Source organism: Mobula hypostoma, chromosome 27, assembly GCF_963921235.1.
Source record: "Mobula hypostoma chromosome 27, sMobHyp1.1, whole genome shotgun sequence".
Lineage (NCBI taxonomy): Eukaryota > Metazoa > Chordata > Chondrichthyes > Myliobatiformes > Myliobatidae > Mobula > Mobula hypostoma.
Genome location: NC_086123.1, coordinates 36,422,321 through 36,440,396, shown reverse-complemented (window position 1 = coordinate 36,440,396; position 18,076 = coordinate 36,422,321). Strand labels below are relative to the sequence as shown.

Below are 18,076 nucleotides of genomic sequence, written 5' to 3'. Positions count from 1 at the left end.
GAGCAAATGATATGTCTCTGTACCATCTCTCAGTGTAGGCTAGTGGTACATATATCAAAAGGGTGTTTAAGGGCATGTGTGAAAGAGGATAGATTGGAGGTCTACAGGGAGATCAGGAGGATGGAATGGGACCAATGGGATTTCTCTGCTGGGAACCAGCCTAGACTTCACGGTTGAATTTCCTCCTGTGTGGTGAGTGAGCAGAAAAATTAGCTGTGAAAATATTAAATACAAGGAGTGGAATGGAGCTGTTTTATTATTGTTATATGAACCAAGACACAGTCAAAAGCTTTTCTTGCATACTGCTCATGTGGATCAATTCATAAGTCATGGAAGAGTACGGCAACAAACAGTGCTTTGGGCCACAAATATGAAGCCAACCTTTTAACCTAGGATCAATCTAAAGTTCCTATGTGTCAATCATTACCCATGCACTGAGGTCGTACGAGGTCAAAACAATAACAGAATGCAGGATTAAGTGGAACTGTTACAGAGAAAGCACAGTGCAGGCAAACATCATAAAGAAGTAGATTGTGAGGTCAAGAATCCAGTTTATCCTACTCGGGAACTATGTAATAGTTTTATACAGTGGGGTTGAAGTTGTCCTCGAGCCTGGTGGGGCTGTTGGATGAATTGAGACATTTGGAATTGGGTGTACTGAAACCTCCCAGATTAGTCCAATCAGAGTTGGAAACATCTTGGATCCAAACAAGTAATCACCAACTTGTGACGTAGCTTAGCTTAGTCAGTGATTTCATTGGAAGACACAATGAAGAGTCTCCCATTTGAAATGTTCACTCTCCACAGATGCTGCCTGACCTGCTGAATATTCTTGGCATTCTCTGTCCTTAACCCACAGGTTTAACACCGGTGGGATGAAAACCATAATGAAAAGCACAGATAATTCACAAACCGTTGGTTTTGCTTGTTTTAGTTAAATGGCCCTATTGTCCTGTCATTAAACAGGGTAAAATGTTAATTGTTAGAACTTCCATATTAACCTCTCCCTACCGTCTCCAGAAAGGCTGGGGGTGTGAGCCACGTTTTTTTATCCAGAACGTTCTTCGGTAGCTTTTTCCTTAGGTTCATCAGGTAGTAATACTGAGCAAAGGCCAAGTAGTCTTTATTTTCTGGGCAAAGCGGTTGGTTTCTAAGCATGAAGCCTTTAATAAACCTGAAACAAAATACAGCTCTTTACATCCATGGTTTCTTAACAGGCAGTATTCTGTAAAGGAGCAGAACTTGTCAATGGAGCCATTTTCAGTTGGTATTGATATTGGTTTGTTATAGTCATGTACACTAAAAAGCTTTTGCAAAAAGGGTGCCATCTAGGCAGACCATTCCATGCACAAATACTCCACCTCATAGTGTCCACTGATGTTATAGAGAACAAACTGCTGGAGGAACTCGGCGGGGGGTGGGGGGGGGTGTCAGGCAGCTTCTATGGAGGGAACTCGATGTTTCCTCTTATTTATTTTACAGTTGTGCGGACCAACCATTGCTCTGAGCAGGAAATTTTTACACAGCCTGAGGATTGTGTGGCATTTTTAAAATATCTTTTTTTATAATATGCAAACTATGAATATTTAGAATGAAAATCGAATAATCACATACTTTCGATTTTATTTATTAATTGAAGGGTGTAATGAAGTACAGTATGACAAAGAAAATCTTTCATGTTTGGTGAACTGTTTCTCGCTGCATCCAATTCCAATTGTGCGACAACGGAGGCTACATGCGTGGGAGCATTTCAGTTACTGAGCACTGGTGCACCCACACAGCTTCAAAGGATCAGTGAGGGAAATGGACAGGTAGGGTCAGCTATCCATTTCCCATCACAGATGATTACTGGCCTGCTGTTTCCTCCACCAGTTTTAGAAGCACTAGAGATTCTGCAGATGCTGGAAATCCTGAATAAAACACGCAAAATGCTGGAAGAACTCAGCAAATCAGGAGAATAAACAGTTAATAGTTCAGGCTGAGACCCTTAATGAGGTCCTGAAGAAAACACTCTGTCCAAAACATTGTCTGTTTATTCCCCTCCACAGATGCTGCCCGAGTTGCTGTGTTCCTCCAGCAGCTGGTATCTTTACTCCAGGTTCCAGCATCTGCCATCATTTTGGGAGTAGAATGGTTGCTTTTGTTTTGAGTCTGTTATAATGATCTCGCAGTTCATTTATACGTTGTTGGTTTATTTATTTCTAATTTACTGCCCATTACGCTGCTGGCATTTAGGGCAGCAATGAATGTCCTCCATCTCTGTCCACCCACACCGACACACACAAATAAAAAAGGGTTTTTCCTTGCTGTTTCTGGAACAATGTTGTTTTAATAGGCTGGGTTGTAAGGCCTGAGCTGAACCCCCAAAACCTGAAGGACTAGTGGACCTCTCTTAGTCTGTCCTCTACCCTTTGACCCGTCTGGTCTGGGTGACCCTACCAAGAGCCAAAGCATAAAGGCCTGACTCCAGCCAACGTAGTTCTCCGGGTCATTGAGGCACGCAAGCCCCAAACTACGACAAGGTCGATGCACTTGTGGGTGTTCCACAATTATTGCCCTTGAGAAGGTGATGAACTGTTCTCTTGAACTGGGACATTTTGCAGGGTGCAGTCTATTAGACAGGATTCACACCCAGAGGATATGAAGGGAGAACAGATTACTACGTTCTTGTTACTCACAAGGAACAGGTACTCAGATTTCCTGCACATAACAAAAAATCTGTAGATACCAGTAAGACCACTGGCTATGATTTTTCATATAACCATTTTACAATTACAGAAACAGACCATCTCAGCCCTTCTAGTCCATGCCGAACGCTTACTCTCACCTAGTCCCACCGACCTGCACTCAGCCCATAACCCTCCATTCCTTTCCTGTCCATATATCTATCCAATTTAACTTTAAACAACAACATCGAACCTGCCTCCACCACTTCCGCTGGGAGCTCGTTCCACACAGCTACCACTCTCTGAGTAAAGAAGTTCGCCCTCATGTTACCCCTAAACTTTTGCCCTTTTGCTCTCAACTCATGTCCTCTTGTTTGAATCTCCCCCATTCGCAACGGAAAAAGTCTATCTGTGTCCACTCTATCTATCCCTCTCATAATTTTAAACACCTCTATCAAGTCCCCCCTCAACCTTCTACGCTCCAAAGAATAAAGACCCAACTTGTTCAACCTTTCTCTGTAACTTAGGTGATGAAACCCAGGTAACATTCTAGTAAACCATGGATAAACTTTTATGCTTGTCTACAGAGGCTCTGGACCCCAGCCCCAACCCCATAAACCTGACTTCCATTGCACACCGGACTCACATTCCAGTCCTCTGCTCTGACCCCACATGCCTAGGCACAAATTGGCCCACCTTCCAGTCTCTCAGTACCCATTCTAATTCCTTGGAGCCTCAGGAACAAATCCCAGTGGAATATTTGGTATAGGATTAAGCAGATCGGTAGATAGTAAGTCAGTGAGTAACGAGTGCGAATGGAGAACAGTCTTCCAGGATAAGTAGAAAAACCTATTTTTCAGATTTCATTATCAGTCGTTTCTTCAGTTCGTCATTAAAGGTGCTCCTCTGTGTCTGCTGCTATTGTCATTTTAGACAGGAGAGGTCAGAGGGTCGGGAGGTGTTGCGATGGAGTTTTTGGATTTCTAAAGGCTGTTTTCCCATTTCACTCTGCTTTAATCTCATCCACCTGTTCACCTCCCAAATACCTTCTATACCAGACAGATTGACTTGGAAAGCTCCACATATCATTGAAACCTGACATATGTGTGTGTCAGGAAATTCAGAAGCCAACTGGGATGTTGACCTTTGTTACTAGAGCTGTTGTGTTTCATGTGTGGCAATCGGAAACATGAAGATGATAAACTTCTCCTTCCTACTGCTTGATGTAGAGGGCCTAATATTGCACTCTACTACCCGATCCAGCCGTGAACTTCAGAAATCTTTGTGTGGTCTTAGAAGATTCAAATGATTAGAACATAAAGCCTAAGAGCAGGGTAGACCATCTGGTCCTCCACAACCACTGCACCATTCATCAGGACACTGTCCACAGCTGATCTTCCACGTCATTCCACATTCTACCTTTCAAAAGGTCAGCACAGCACCATGGGCCAGAGGGCCTGTACTGAGCTGTGTTCTGTTTCCTTGTTGTTTTCCTGAACAATCTCCACATTTCTCAAATCCTTTGATTTATTGAGCTCTGTTTGCAATAAACTCAATGATTATGATTCAATAGCTCTCTAGGGTAGAAAATTCCAAAGATTCGCCAGCCTCTCTGTGAAGAAGTACGCCCTTATCTCAGTCTTAAATGCCCTACGCCTTATTCTCAATCTGTAGCACCTGTTTCACGAGGACGAGACGGAATGAGGAGAGCCATTATTACATGCTCCAATAACATCACTTCTCATACGCTTCTAAACACGAGTGTTTATAGGCCCAGCCTATTCAATCTCTTCTCATCAGGCAAACCCACCACCTCACTCTCCTCTCTCAATGGCAAGAATTATATAAGGAAATTTGATGTTTTTGTGGCAATGGAATATATAATCATTGAAAAAAAACATGAATTACACTAAGTATGTATAGTTAAAATAGTTAAATTAAATAATTAGTACAAAAATAAAAATAAAAAGTCGTGAGATAGTTTTCATGGGTTTAATGTCCATTCAGAAATCAGATGGCAGAGGGGGTAAAGCTGTTCCTGAATCGTTGAGTGGTTAAATAGATTGAAATTTGTCAGTAAGAAAGCCAAAACTCCAGCTTTGGTTTTGCCATACCCTCTACAACTGCCATAGGATGTTCCCCTTAAAAGATAAGGCAACATACTTTTTGATTACTCTTACGGCCCAGGCTCTCTTTCCAGCATCCTGCCTCGCTTGAATTCCTCTCCAGCACGTTTCGATCTTGATTGCTGTTGAAATAACAAAGCGTAAAAGTCAGCAGATCGGGCCGCCTACATGCCCATCTAAGTCATCCCGTTTATGCATATGACAAATAACTAAGGTCCCAGCAGTGATCCCTGTGGAACACCACTAGTTACAGACTTGCAGTCAAGAAATAACCCTCCACACCACCAAGCCAAGTTTTGATACAGTTTACCAACACAGCTTAAATCTCATGTGCTTTAACCTTCTGGATCAGCCTACTGTGTGGGACCTTGTCAAAAGCATTGCTAAAGTCCACGCAATCCATGTCTGATGCTCTGTTTTTATCAATTCCCTTATTTACCTCCCGAAGAACTCAGTCAGATTTGTGAGACAGGATTTTCCATGCACAAAACCATGCTGACTACCCTTAATCATAAGGCCATAAGACATGGGAACAGAAGTAGGCCATTTGGCCCTTCAGGTCTGCTCTACCATTGGATCATGCATGATTTATTATCCCTCTCGAATCCCATTTTTCTGCCTTCTTCCCATAATCTTTGAGATCGTTATTAATCCAGAACCTATCAACCTCTGATTTCCATACATTGACCATCCTCATCTCTGCTCTAAAGGAATGTTCCTCTATTCTGAGGTTGTATACTCTGGTCCAAGACTCCTCCACTGTAGGAAGCATCCTCTCCATGTTAAGTTTTCCATGCCTTGTCCTTCCCAGTGATCGTATATCCTGTCTCTTGGAATTGCTTCCAATTACCAATGAATGGTTCAGAAACCCTATGGACAATATTAATTAAAAGTCTATTTGGAAAATACTCCTGAGTTAAATTTTGATGCAGGCTTTCAGCTCTGCTCGTTATGAGATGTACAGAAACAGCAGGTTCATCCTACCTGGTTGAGTTCTCCAAGGGCCAATATTTTGGGTTAAAATCAACCAAGGGAAAGGAAAGCAGAGTAACACAACTCCACAGGTGTGGTTTCTTTCCTCTTACCTGCCCTTTTCTGCCTCTGAAACTCCCCCCTCTGGAGTTTGCCTTTGTACCTGGCCTGAAGCTTTGCAACTGAAACAGAAAAAGCACATTGACCATAGAACACTACAGGCCCTTCAGTCCATAATGTTGTGCTGACCATTTAACAAACTCTAAGATCAATCTAACCCTTCCCTCCATTTATCTTTCATCCACTTGCCTATTTAAGAGTCTCTTAAATGTCCCTAATGTTTCTGGCTCTAGCGTTACCCAATACTTTCCTCCACCCACGTAAAATGATGCCCTCTTGTGTTAACCATTTCCACTCTTTCTCACATGTGCTCACTATTTGAGCCACACCTTTAGTGTTACCTGGGTGAATGCAGAGGCTCTCTCATCTCCTATATCCCCCACCAATTCCCCGTTAAATCCTCCTTCAGTAAAAAGAGTCAGGATTGAGGAGAGTGGCTTCAGGCCTTTGTTCATTCATCAGTGTAGTTCATATTCAGTGTAACTGAGCTGTACCTGGTTAGAATTATTTAAAATACAACAGTAAAGGACAGATTATTGGTTTTATAAATTGCCACTCATTGTACCCAGGGTACCATTTTTTACCTCAGCAGGTCAGGCAGTATCTTTGGAAGGGAATATACAGTCAATGCTTCGGGCCAAAACTCTTCCACTGTTTATTTCCCTCCACAGTTGCTGCCCCACCTGTTGAGTTCCTCCAGCATATGGTGTGTGTTGCTCTGGATTTCCAGCAATTGCAGAATCTCTGGTATTTGCCTTTTGTTTATAAATTTTTCGACTGACATAGTTGGGCCTATTGTAAACTAAATCCTAGAGGTCGTAGCCTGCCACCACCTCATCCCATTGCTTGACCATTACTGCATTTCAGCTGATAAGTAGACCCTTTCTCGGCCCGAAACATCAGCTGCTTATTTATTCATTTCCAGCCTGACTTGCTGAGTTCCTGCAGCATTTAGTGCGTGTTACTCTGTCTAACGTCACCTGCTTTCAACCTCGTATAGAAAGTTAGAGAGAGGAAATCTCCGGTCTCACCCAGGGCATTCTTGCTGGCTTGATATGCATCTTCAGTGGCAAACAATGTCTTTGGAAAACGAATAAATATCTTTGTTCTGAGAAACAAAACGAATCCATTAGTCTCATGTTCAGAAAAAGCCTGCAACGTTTTAATGCTGTAGAAAGCTGAATCCTGAATGCTTCAGTTGATTGCAACTGGTGATGGAGATTGAGATGGGGAAGGTACAACAAGCCACTAGTGAAATCGAGGGAGTCTTCCATATAGGGCCTTTATTCATGAGGAATATCCATTTTCTCCAGAAAAAATCAAAAAACACAAGATAAGATATTAATTTCCCTCCTGCCAGTGGGTCACGAGCACTTGCTCAAGACTGCCTTGATGTTGGGTGTGGCACATCAAGTTAGAGGTGATTGGGTTTCAATAGGACATTCATTTGTAAAATACAAAAGGAATTCAGAAGAAACTTCTTTACTCAGGGATTGGTTTGAGTTTTACTCTTCTTTCGGGATCAAAGCATTGCTGGCAAATGGATCATTTGGTACCCTTTGAACTCTGTGACTAGTTGGAAAGGGATGGGTGGTCAGGTAGGGAAAAGGAAAGGAATGAGTGGCCAGTTAGGGAGAAGAAAGGGCATAGGAAAGGGTTGGGCAGTCAGATGGAGGTCAGGGGCTGTAAATTAAATTCGAAGTCTGGGCAGCAGCCAGTGTTCAATGTACAGGTCAGAGCATCCGTGGTCAAAGGTCAGTGATTCTGCAGGTGCTGAGGACTCCAGGAACCCAGGTCGACAAGTGCTGGTCCCAGGTCAGGGTCCATATGGGCAGCAGTCACAAGGGCCTGTGACCCCTCTGTAAGTCACTGGGGTTGGAGGTTCACGCGAGTCGGAAAGCCAAAGTTCAAATGTCAAACACGTGATCGACGAGTCCTGAGTTTGATACTCAGATATTGGCTACTGGGAGAGAGAAGCCGCAGGTCAAAGTGAAGAGCTTCTGTTCTCTCTCTATGTCAGCTGACTGTGCTGATGAGTTGTTTTAATATTCTGTTTTCATTTGAGATTTCCAGTACCCATTCTCCACCAGCTTTACTTTTTTCACCTCTCCCCACTTGGCTTTCATTTCTTGCCCTCTGTTGACACCTTTTCCAAACTGGTCAGCTGTGATGAGCAAACCTTCGCAGCCCCTTCTTAACCAACAGCACCAACACTACCCGGATCTTTCATTCTCCCTGTGATCTCCACCCTGACACGGGCTCTCGTTGCCTCTCCCCTCCCTGCTCCACATTTAAGTTCAAAGTTTTCCCAGCTTAATGAATTCAAAATCAATTCAAATTCTTTACTTGTTTTTTTTCTCTCACAGATGCTGCCTAATCTGCTGAATATTTCCCGAATTCCTCTTTTCATTACAGATCTATCTGGGTCTCATGAGGATTTTTACATACTTCCCCATTTTGTAGTCCTCCTGCTTGTAGCCAATATATTGCACCACTCGTTTCACGCCCTCTGATGCCAGTCCGTGCCAGTTTGGCCAAGTGTCGGGGCATAATAATTTGTACCTACAGGACAAGAACATTGCTGTTTGAACGTGCAACACTCCGCAATCCATACAGATTGTTAATGAAACATATCCTGAATTTTCTACAGAGTCACTTGCTTTGCCCCTCTCTCATCCACTGGAATTTCGATAGCCCCTCTCCCTGCCACTGGAATTTGGACAGCTCCCCCTCTCCCTGCCACTGGAATTTTGATAGCCCCCTCTCTTCCACTGGCATTTTGATACTCCCCCCCCCAGCCACAGGAACTTGGACTGCCCCCTCTTCTTGCACTGGCATTTGGATAGCCCCTCTCTCTGCCACTGGCATTTGGATAGCCCCCGCTCTCAGCCACTGGCATTTGGATAGCCCCCCCTCTCAACCACTGGCATTTGGATAGGGCTTCTCTCTACCACTGGCATTTGGATAGGGCTTCCCTCTGTCACTGGCATTTGGATAGCCCCCGCTCTCAGCCACTGGCATTTGGATAGCCTATTTAGAAATTTGAACCATCAAGGTAAAGGATTGAGAATGGGGAACTCTCAATGGGCCCATCACCCTCGAAGCTTATCTTTTGAGATAGTTTAACACAATGACACCCGAGAGGCACCTGGCCAATGATCTAATTAATGTAGAGCTCCACCTGCCTCAGAAAATGTTCATTGCATGGAATCATTGAGTCCATGTTGACTAAGTTAGGTGGAGGAGCAGAAGGACTTGGACAGATCAGGAGAATCGGCAAAGAAGTTGCAGATGGAATACAGTATTGGGAAGCGTGTGATCATGGCTATTTTCTAAATGGGGAGCAAAATCACAAATTGGAGATACAAAGTAACTTGGGAGTCCCAGTGCAGGATTCCCTAAAAATTAACCTGCAGGTTGAATTGGTAGTAAGGAAAGCAAATGTAATGTTAGCATTCATTTTAAGAGGACTAGTATATGCTGAGACTTATAAGGCCATATCTGGAGTATTGAGAGCATTTTTGGGGCCCATATCTAAGGAAGGATGCATTGGCATTGGAGAGGATCCCGGGGAGGTTTACATGAATGATCCAGGGAAAGAAAGGGTTAATGTATCCGGAATATTTGATGGTTCAGGGTCTGGACTTCCTACAGAAAAAAAATGAAGGGTATTTGTTGCTACAGACAGTTGTGGAGGCTAAATCACTAGGTACATTTAGATGTTGACAAGTCCTTGATTGGTCGGGGTGTCAAAGATTATGGGGAGAGGCAGGAGAATGGGATTGAGTTGGAAAATAAGTCAGTCATGATTGAATGTGGAGCACACTCGTTGGGCTCAATTCTTCTCCTATGTCTTATGGTCCTATAGACCATCAGGAACCCATTTACACTGATCCTACATTAATACCACCTTTTAAAAAAATGTTCCTTCTTCTTGTCAATGTCTCCATTCACCTGCACACTAGAGGCCGATTACAGTGCCCAATTAAACTACTAATCTGCACAGTTTTGGAACAGGGACAAAATGGGAGAACCTGGGATAAACCCACACAGCGACAGGAAGAAAATGCAAACTCCACATGGCCAGCCCGCCGGGTCAGGACTGAGCCAGAGTTTCTGGCACGGTAAGGTGATGGATGTACGAGGTGTGGAACAGTGGCACACAAAGAGAGCATTAACCAATACACTGCTTTGGCATCTTCTCTTATGCCCTACCTTCCGAAACTCACTATCATTGCATCCAGATTCTGTTGAGTCCTGGACTAAATGTTGGCACCATCTTTTGAACAGGTTGACAATAATGTCATACTCAGTGCCTTTGAGAGACAGGGAAGGACAAGTCCCTGTTGTAACTGTAGGCCTCATGTTGGGGATCATGTTAATGCCCATTGCCTGGAGCAACAGAGAAAGATTAGTCAAGGAGTAGGGATGGAATCAAAGCCAGATGCATGTGGGCATCAACTGGAACAGAAGCCTTTCTTGGCTTTAAATGATTCCCTCCAAACAGTGGAATGCAGGTTTAGAGGACTATGGGCCAAACGTGAACAGATGGGACTAGCTCAGTGAACAATACAGCCAGCACTGTCTGTAGGGCCTTTTTTTATGCAAAGACTCAATGGCTTCATAATTAACAGAGAATCAACATCAGAATCAAGTTTATTATCATTGGCATGTCGTGAAATTTGTTGCTATGTCTCAGCATTACAGAGCCAGACATTAAAATTACTAAATTACAAAAATAGTGAATCATGCAACAGAGGAATAACAAGGTGGGGTTCATGGGCTGTTCAGAAATCTGATGCCAGAGTGGAACAGGCTGTCCCTAAACTGTTTGGTGTGGGTTATTAGGCTCCTGTACCTCCTCCTTGAGGGCAGTAACGAGAAGAGGGCATGTCCTGATGGTGAGGTTCCTTCACGTGTGAAATTCCACACTGTCAGATGTGCCGTCTTCCAGATAAATTCGTAAGCCTTTCTGCCTCTCAGGATACAATGGTACTATTTCAAAAAAGAGCAAGTTTCTTCCCCCAGACAGTTAATCTGATCAACCATCCTAGTTTACCCCCACCCCCCTCTATTACCTCAGTCACTGTACCGTAAACACTTTAAACTATTTGTTAGGTTTTGTGGTTTTGTCAGTGTTAGTCTTTGGTTTGTCCTGTTTTTGTGTGATATCACTCTGGAAGAACATTGTATCATTTCTTAATGCATGCATTTCTAAATGACAATAAACGAGGACTGAGTGTCCTCATAATCTAATCTAATCTAATCTAATAATGCTGTTTACATGCTGATACTTATGTATTTATGCAAGTTTTATTCTATATCCATACTTTAACCTCCAACCTATTTTTATGATTCTTTATTCTTTAGAATTGTTGTGTGTTGTTTTTTTTGTTGCATGATCAACTTGCTAATGTACAGAATATGGTGAATAAAGTTGATTCTTGAAGTCTCCCCAATGATCTGATCAGTCCTTAACAACAGAATATTTTCCCTTATTGCTAATTGAGAGGCCTTGCAATATGCAAATTGGATGCTGTATTTCCCACATTACAGCAGTGAGTAATCAAAGGTGCTTTGTTGGTTGGAAAGGGTTTAGGAACATTTTGAGGTTGTGTGAGGCGCTACACAAATGCATGTTTTCCTTCTTCCTTTTATTCTTAAAACCAGCCAATTCAACAGCCTTATTCACCCCTCTACTCGGACGCTCCTGCTCCTGATTATCCCCAAGCCTGATGCATTGTATGGACTCTTGGCAGCCAGCTACAGGGTATTCCCTGCACGTTTGTGCCACAGCTGTTTACCTTTTCAAGAAAGCATCAAACGTTCTGCGGTAAGCAAAGCCTGCTCGTCTCACACGCAGGTGTTCCATGAGGCCCAGGTACTTCACCTGATGTCTCACCAACATATTGTCAAACCTTCCTGCAGCGGGAGGGAGGGAGAAGGGAGTGGAAAGGAGAGGGAATCGGGGTGGGGAAAGAAGAAAAGGAGAATAAATTCCTCTGGTTAGTCTCTACTGCTGCTTACAAAAGTAACACTAATGTTTTATTCAGAGAAAGAGTACGCTTACAAGCTCTTCCAACTTCTGAGACTGTGACGCCTAAGTACACCCAAGTGACTAATTAACTTGCTAACCCGTATGGTTTTGGAATGTGGGAGGAAACCGGAGCACCCAGAGGAAACCTACATGGTCACATGGAGAATGTACAAACTCCTTACAGACAGCGGCAGAATTGAACCCCTTTTGTTGGTGCGCTAATAGCATTACGATAACCACTACAAAACCGTGCCACCTGTGAATTTGCATAATAACTTTCAGTGATTTGTATAACTACAGCAGCCCGAAGAAATCCATGTAGTACAGGGAGAACGTACAGACTTCTTACAGACAGCAGTGGAATTGAACCCAGGTCGCTAGCGTTGTAATAGCGTTATGCTAACCACTACGACACCATGTTGCCCGTGAATCAGTGATTTATATAACTAGAGCATCCAAAAGAAACCCACTTGGTCATAGGGAGTACGTTTAGACAGTGGTGGAATTGAACTCAGATCGCTGGCACTGTAGTTGCATTATGCTAACGTGGCACCCTGTTCGTTTCATTTCTGCATCAATGAACTCATTCTGGTGGTGACGGTGAGGGAAGTTATGGAACACTCATCTGCAGTATCTGAAACTGAATGCAGATACTGCCCTCCCTCATTTTAACAACTGGTCCAACACTGGCAGCTTACCTGGCTGCTTGGCATCATTTGGTTTGACACATCGGACGTACGAAGGTTCCTTTGACATCAAAATGTCAATCAGGCCCATTAGACTGTGCTTGAACTGTGTTGCCACCTGTACCAAGAGAACCAGTGGCACAAATGATCACTGGAGATGAGCTGGTATGAAAAGGTTGGCTCAATTTTAAGATGTGAATTTTGAGCACACATTGTTTCTAGTAAGTTATGTTAAAAATGGCTGCAAATAATAGCAACATTATCGTCACCCAATGTGGAGTTGATATGCCAACTTCCATATCAGGGCCACAATGCTTTGACTTGAGCATTCAGTTGAACTCAATTGATGTTCATAAATTATAAGTAACTGATTCATTTGGTACTTTCTGGGAGAAATCATCATAATTTGTTTTCTGTACTCTTCAAACTGAATCCGCTTTCTGAGTGAATTGAAATATAAAAAGAAAATGCTCACAAAAGTCAGCAGGTCAGGCAGTATTTATGGAGATGCAATTTTCAATTCAATGTTCATATATTAGAACCCAGTGAATATTGCCAATACTTTGGATTTCCTTTTCCAAAATTGGTGCTATTTTGAATCCTAGTTTGTTGTTCAATACATGTCCTCCACTTAGGGTTCCTGGGCTGGGTCATCTGGTACACGAGAGATTCTGTAGATGCTGGAAATCTTGAGCAACACACACAAAATGCTGAAGGAACTCAGCAGTCTAGATAGCTTCTATGCGGGGAAAAGACATTTTGGCCTGAGACCCAGGGTCTTGGTCTAAAAAAGTTGCCCGTTTATTCCCCTCTGACCTGCTGAGTTCCTCCAGCATTTCATGCGTGTGGCCATTTATTAATTGGATGCAAGTCCTCTTAAAAGCTTGCCCAGCCTAAAATGTCTGATTGAAGGTCCAATTTAGGACAGCAATGTTTGATTCCCCAGATTCATGGGCGAACAAGAAGAATCACACAAATAAAATAATTGCTCAATTTATGAAAAAGGATTTTCTCCCAGAAAACATTTTGCTCAGTGCATTTTTGGAAATTAAAACAGAAGAATAAAGCTGTCCATGAACTTTTTTTAAAAATTAATTTTTCATGAGACCACAAAGGCCAACACATCATACACTGTCTTAACAAACTCTATCAAATTGCGCAGCAATTTTGGGGGATTGATGAACATGGACCCCAAGATCCCTCTGTTCATCCACACTGCTAAGAATCCTGCCATTAACCCTGCTACTCTGCCTTCAAATGTGACCTTTCAAAGTGAGTCACTTCACATTTCTCCAGGCTGAACTCCATCTGCCACTTCTCAGCCCAGTCAACGTCCCTTTGTAACCACCACCTTCTACACTATCTATAATACTACCGACCTTCGTGTGATCTGCAAACCCACTCTTTGTTCATTCACTTAGCCGCTGTGGAAGGTTAGTTTAGTAAGTTTGCAGATACAATGAATTTTGGTGGTGTAGAAGGTTGTGGAAGTTACAACGGGACGTTGACCGGATGCAGAGCTGGGCTGAGAAGTGGCAGATGGAGTTCAACCCAGAGAAATGTGAAGTGATAAATTTTGAACGTCAAACTTGAAGGTAGAGCACAGGGTTAATGGCAGGATTCTTAGTTAGTTCTTTGTGTCAGTGAGAGCACCTTTGGTTCCAGGGCAGAAATCTGTAGTTCAAATCCTACTTCAGAAACGGAGTATTAGGTTTCAAATGGATTTCTAGCTCATACTGAGAGATGAGTAGTAAACATAACATAGGAACATAAGAAATAGGAGCAGGAGTAGGACATCTGGCCCATCGAGCCTGCTCCACCATTCAATAAGATCATGGCTGATCTGGCCATGGAATCACCTCCCCGACTATGCAAAAATCTATCCAACATTGTCTTAAATATATTTACTGAGGTAGCCTCCACTGCTTCATGGGCAGAGAGTTCCACAGATCCACTACTCTCTGGGAAAAGCAGTTCATCCTCATCTCCGTCCCAAATCTACTCCCCCAAATCTTGAGGAATTGTCCCCTAGTTCTAGTCTCACCTACCAGTGGAAACAACTTTCCTGCCTCTATCTTATCTATCCCTTTCATAATTTTATATGCTTCTGTAAGATCCCCTCTCATTCTTCTGAATTCCGGTCGCAGGTGACGCAATCTCTCCTCATAGTCTAACCCCCTCATCTCTGGAATCAATCCGGTGAACCTCCTCTGCACTGCCTTCAAAGCCAGTATATCCTTCGTCCAGTAGGGAGACGTAGAATCTCAAACAGTGCAGGAACAAGTCCCATTGTATTGTACCAAACTAATTAAACTGGTCCCTTCTGCCTGTGCCCGATTCCTATCCCTGCATTGCTTGCATAGTCCTAGGCACATTTTAAATTCCTCTATTCCACCACCACAGGAATGCAAAGAAATTTTTTTAGCCAGAGAATGGTGAGTCTATGGAATTTGTTGCCACGGGCAGCAGTGGAGGCCAAGTCACTGGGTGTATTTAAGGCAGAGATTAATAGGTATCTGAGTAGCCAGGGCATCAAAGGTTATGGTGAGAAGGCGGGGGAGTGGGACTAAATGGGAGAATGGATCAGCTCATGATGGAATGGCAGAGCAGACTCGATGGGCTGAATGGCCGACTTCTGCTCCTTTGTCTTATGGTCTTATGGTCACCACCCCTGGCAGCGCATTACAAACACCCATCACTCGCTGTGTAATAATGAACTTACCCTGCACTATGTGTCGGGATAGCTCATGTGTCACCACACATTCTGATGCCAACAAAGCATGCCCACAATGTTCAACAGAACAGCTGCAAGACAACAACAGCAAAACAAATCCCTTTCCTTCCTCACATCCATTCACCCACACGCTCACACACACAGACTGTCTTCAATCCTAGGACAGGCTGGGTCTTCAGCCTCCAGTGGATTCACAGGCATCGACCTCTAACTTCCCCACTGGACTTGCAGACTCACAAAAGTAGGACTTTGGCCATTGGTCCTCAACAACCGGACCTTAGATTGACCTATGGACTTTAATCTTCAGTACTGAGCATAGAACTCACCGATCACGAAACCCCAACCTCTAAGCCTTGAACTCTGGAGTTGCCAATGATGGTACTGCAAACTCCAGACCTTGAACTTTGGGCTTGACAATAATGGGACCCTTGAACTCCAGGCTTTGAACTCTGGGCTCGCCAACTCACATACCTAGGGGATCATCGGCCCTCACACTGGCTGCCTGCTCGGTCCTCAAATCCCACTGATCCTGTGGGGATTTATGCCTAAGTCCTGCCTCTGTCCCCAAAACCATCACTACGAATCTAAAACAATAGTCTGAGGCACGACCTCAATGGAGGCTGCGGATTGGTGCCACTTTAACTGGAAATAGGATTTGCTGTCATATGCAACCGCCCACATAACAGAAGCAGCTCGATGCACAACACTTTCAGAAGGGATAGGAGAAAATGAACTTATCACCAGGGCATTGCAGGCCAGACTGTACAAGGTGCAAAAGCAGGAACGTATCTCCTGGCAGTCACTGACCAACAGAGTAGTTGTTACTCACAGTCTCGGGTCTTTTCTTTATATCCAGCTCATTTACGTTAAAACATTCTTTAACTATGAGGTTTGTGGAGCCACGCATTGCCTGCATGAGACAGAGAGAGAGAGAGAGGGAGAGTTGCTTCGTGCTCATGGTTTGGCATTAGATTGCCATTTATCTATGTATTTATTTATTGAGATACCGTACTGTTCAGGCACTTCCGGCACTTTGAGCCGCAACACCCAGCAATCCCCCAATTTAACTCTAGCTAATCACAGGGCAATTAATGAGTAGTACAGTATCTGAGGTCTGATGACATTATCTGTCTGCCCATTATTGTTGTTAAAGGATAATGTTGAATCTTTGTCGGTGGAGTTAAGAAATTGCAAGGTAATAGAAAAACCATTATGGGCCTCCAAATAGTAGCCAAGATGTGGGGTTAAGGTTGCAAAGGGAGCTGGAGAAGGCATATAATAAGGGTAATGACATAATTGTAATGACTTCAATATGTAAAGGGTTTGGGAAAATCAAGTTGGGGTCAGATCATAAGAAGGGGAATGTCTTGAATGCCTATGAGATGGCTTTTTAGAGTAGCTAGTGCCTGAGCTTACTCAAGGAAGGGCTATCTTAGATTGGGTGTTGTGTAATAACCCAGATCTTACTAAGGAGCTTAATGTAAAGGAACCCTTAGGAGGAAGTGATTATAATATGATTGAATTCATACTGCAGTTTCAGAGGGAGAAGTATAACTCACATGAATCAGTATTGCAATGGAATAAAGGGAATTACAGAGGCATGAGAGAGGAGGTTGCCCAGGTAGATTAGAGGAAGATACTGGCAGGGATGACGGCAGAACAAAGATGGCTGAAGTTTCTGGGAACAGTTCAAGAGGCGCAGGATAAATGTGTCCCACAGAGGAAGAAGTTCTCAAATGGCAGAGGTAGGGAACCGTGGCTGACAAGGGAAGTTAAGGACTGCATAAAAGCCAAAGAAAGGGCATATAAGGTAGCAAAAGTGAGTGGGAACTTGGATGATTGGGAATCTTTTAAAATCTAAGAAAAGGCAATAAGAAGGGAAAAGATGGTCCAATAATATAAAGCAGGATACCAACAGTTTTTTCAGTTATATAAAGAGTAAAAGGGAAATGAGAGTTGATATTGGACCACTGGAAAGTGATGCTGGTGAGGTAGTAATGAGGGACAAAGAAATGGCAGATGAACTTAATGGGTACTTTGCATCAATCTTCACTGTGGAAGACACTAGCAGAGTGCCAGAGGTCTGTGAGGGTCAGGGAGCAGGAGTGAGCGCCAGTGCTATTACAAAGGAAAACGTGCTAGGCAAACTCAAAGGTCTTAAGGTGGGTAAGTTAGCTAGACCAGATAGACTACATTCCAGGGTCCTGAGAGGGGTTGCTAAAGAGATAACTGATGCATTGGTTATGATCTTTCAGAAATCACTTGATTCTGGCATGGCCCCAGAGGACTGGAAGATTGCAAATGTCATTCCACTCTTTAAGAAGGGAGTAAGGCAAAAGAAAGGAAATTATAGGCCAGTTAGCCTAACCTCAGTGGCTGGTGGGAAAGTGTTGGAGTCTACTATTAAGGATGAGGTTTCGAGGTACTTGGAGACTAATGATAAAATAAGTCAAAACCAGCATTGTTTCAGTAAAGGGAAATCTTGCCTGACAAATCTGTTAGCGTTCTTTGAAGAAGTAACAAGCAGGGTGGACAAAGGAGAGACAGTGAATGTCATTTACTTGGATTTTCAGATGTTTGATAAGGTGCCACACATGAGGCTGCTTAACAAGATAAAATCCTGTGGCATTACAGGCAAGGTACTGGCATGGATTGAGGAATGGCTGACAGGCAGGAAGCAGTGAGTGGGAATAAAAGGGGCCTTTTCTGATTGGCTGCCAGTGACTAGTGGTTTT

General features: G+C 43.4%; 1 protein-coding gene across 1 annotated transcript in view; it reads right to left on the bottom strand.

The window, feature by feature from the left end:
- myo1ha (myosin IHa) overlaps window positions 1-18,076 on the bottom strand; it is a 126,419-nt gene that overhangs the window by 37,932 nt on the left and 70,411 nt on the right. The window contains exons 17-24 of the mRNA XM_063034486.1: window positions 16,171-16,251; window positions 12,620-12,725; window positions 11,689-11,806; window positions 8,333-8,446; window positions 6,916-6,992; window positions 5,878-5,946; window positions 4,830-4,914; window positions 1,012-1,174 (exon numbers count right to left, since the gene is read on the bottom strand). Coding sequence (XP_062890556.1) covers window positions 1,012-1,174; window positions 4,830-4,914; window positions 5,878-5,946; window positions 6,916-6,992; window positions 8,333-8,446; window positions 11,689-11,806; window positions 12,620-12,725; window positions 16,171-16,251 — 813 coding nt within the window. The remainder of the gene's footprint in view (window positions 1-1,011; window positions 1,175-4,829; window positions 4,915-5,877; window positions 5,947-6,915; window positions 6,993-8,332; window positions 8,447-11,688; window positions 11,807-12,619; window positions 12,726-16,170; window positions 16,252-18,076) is intronic.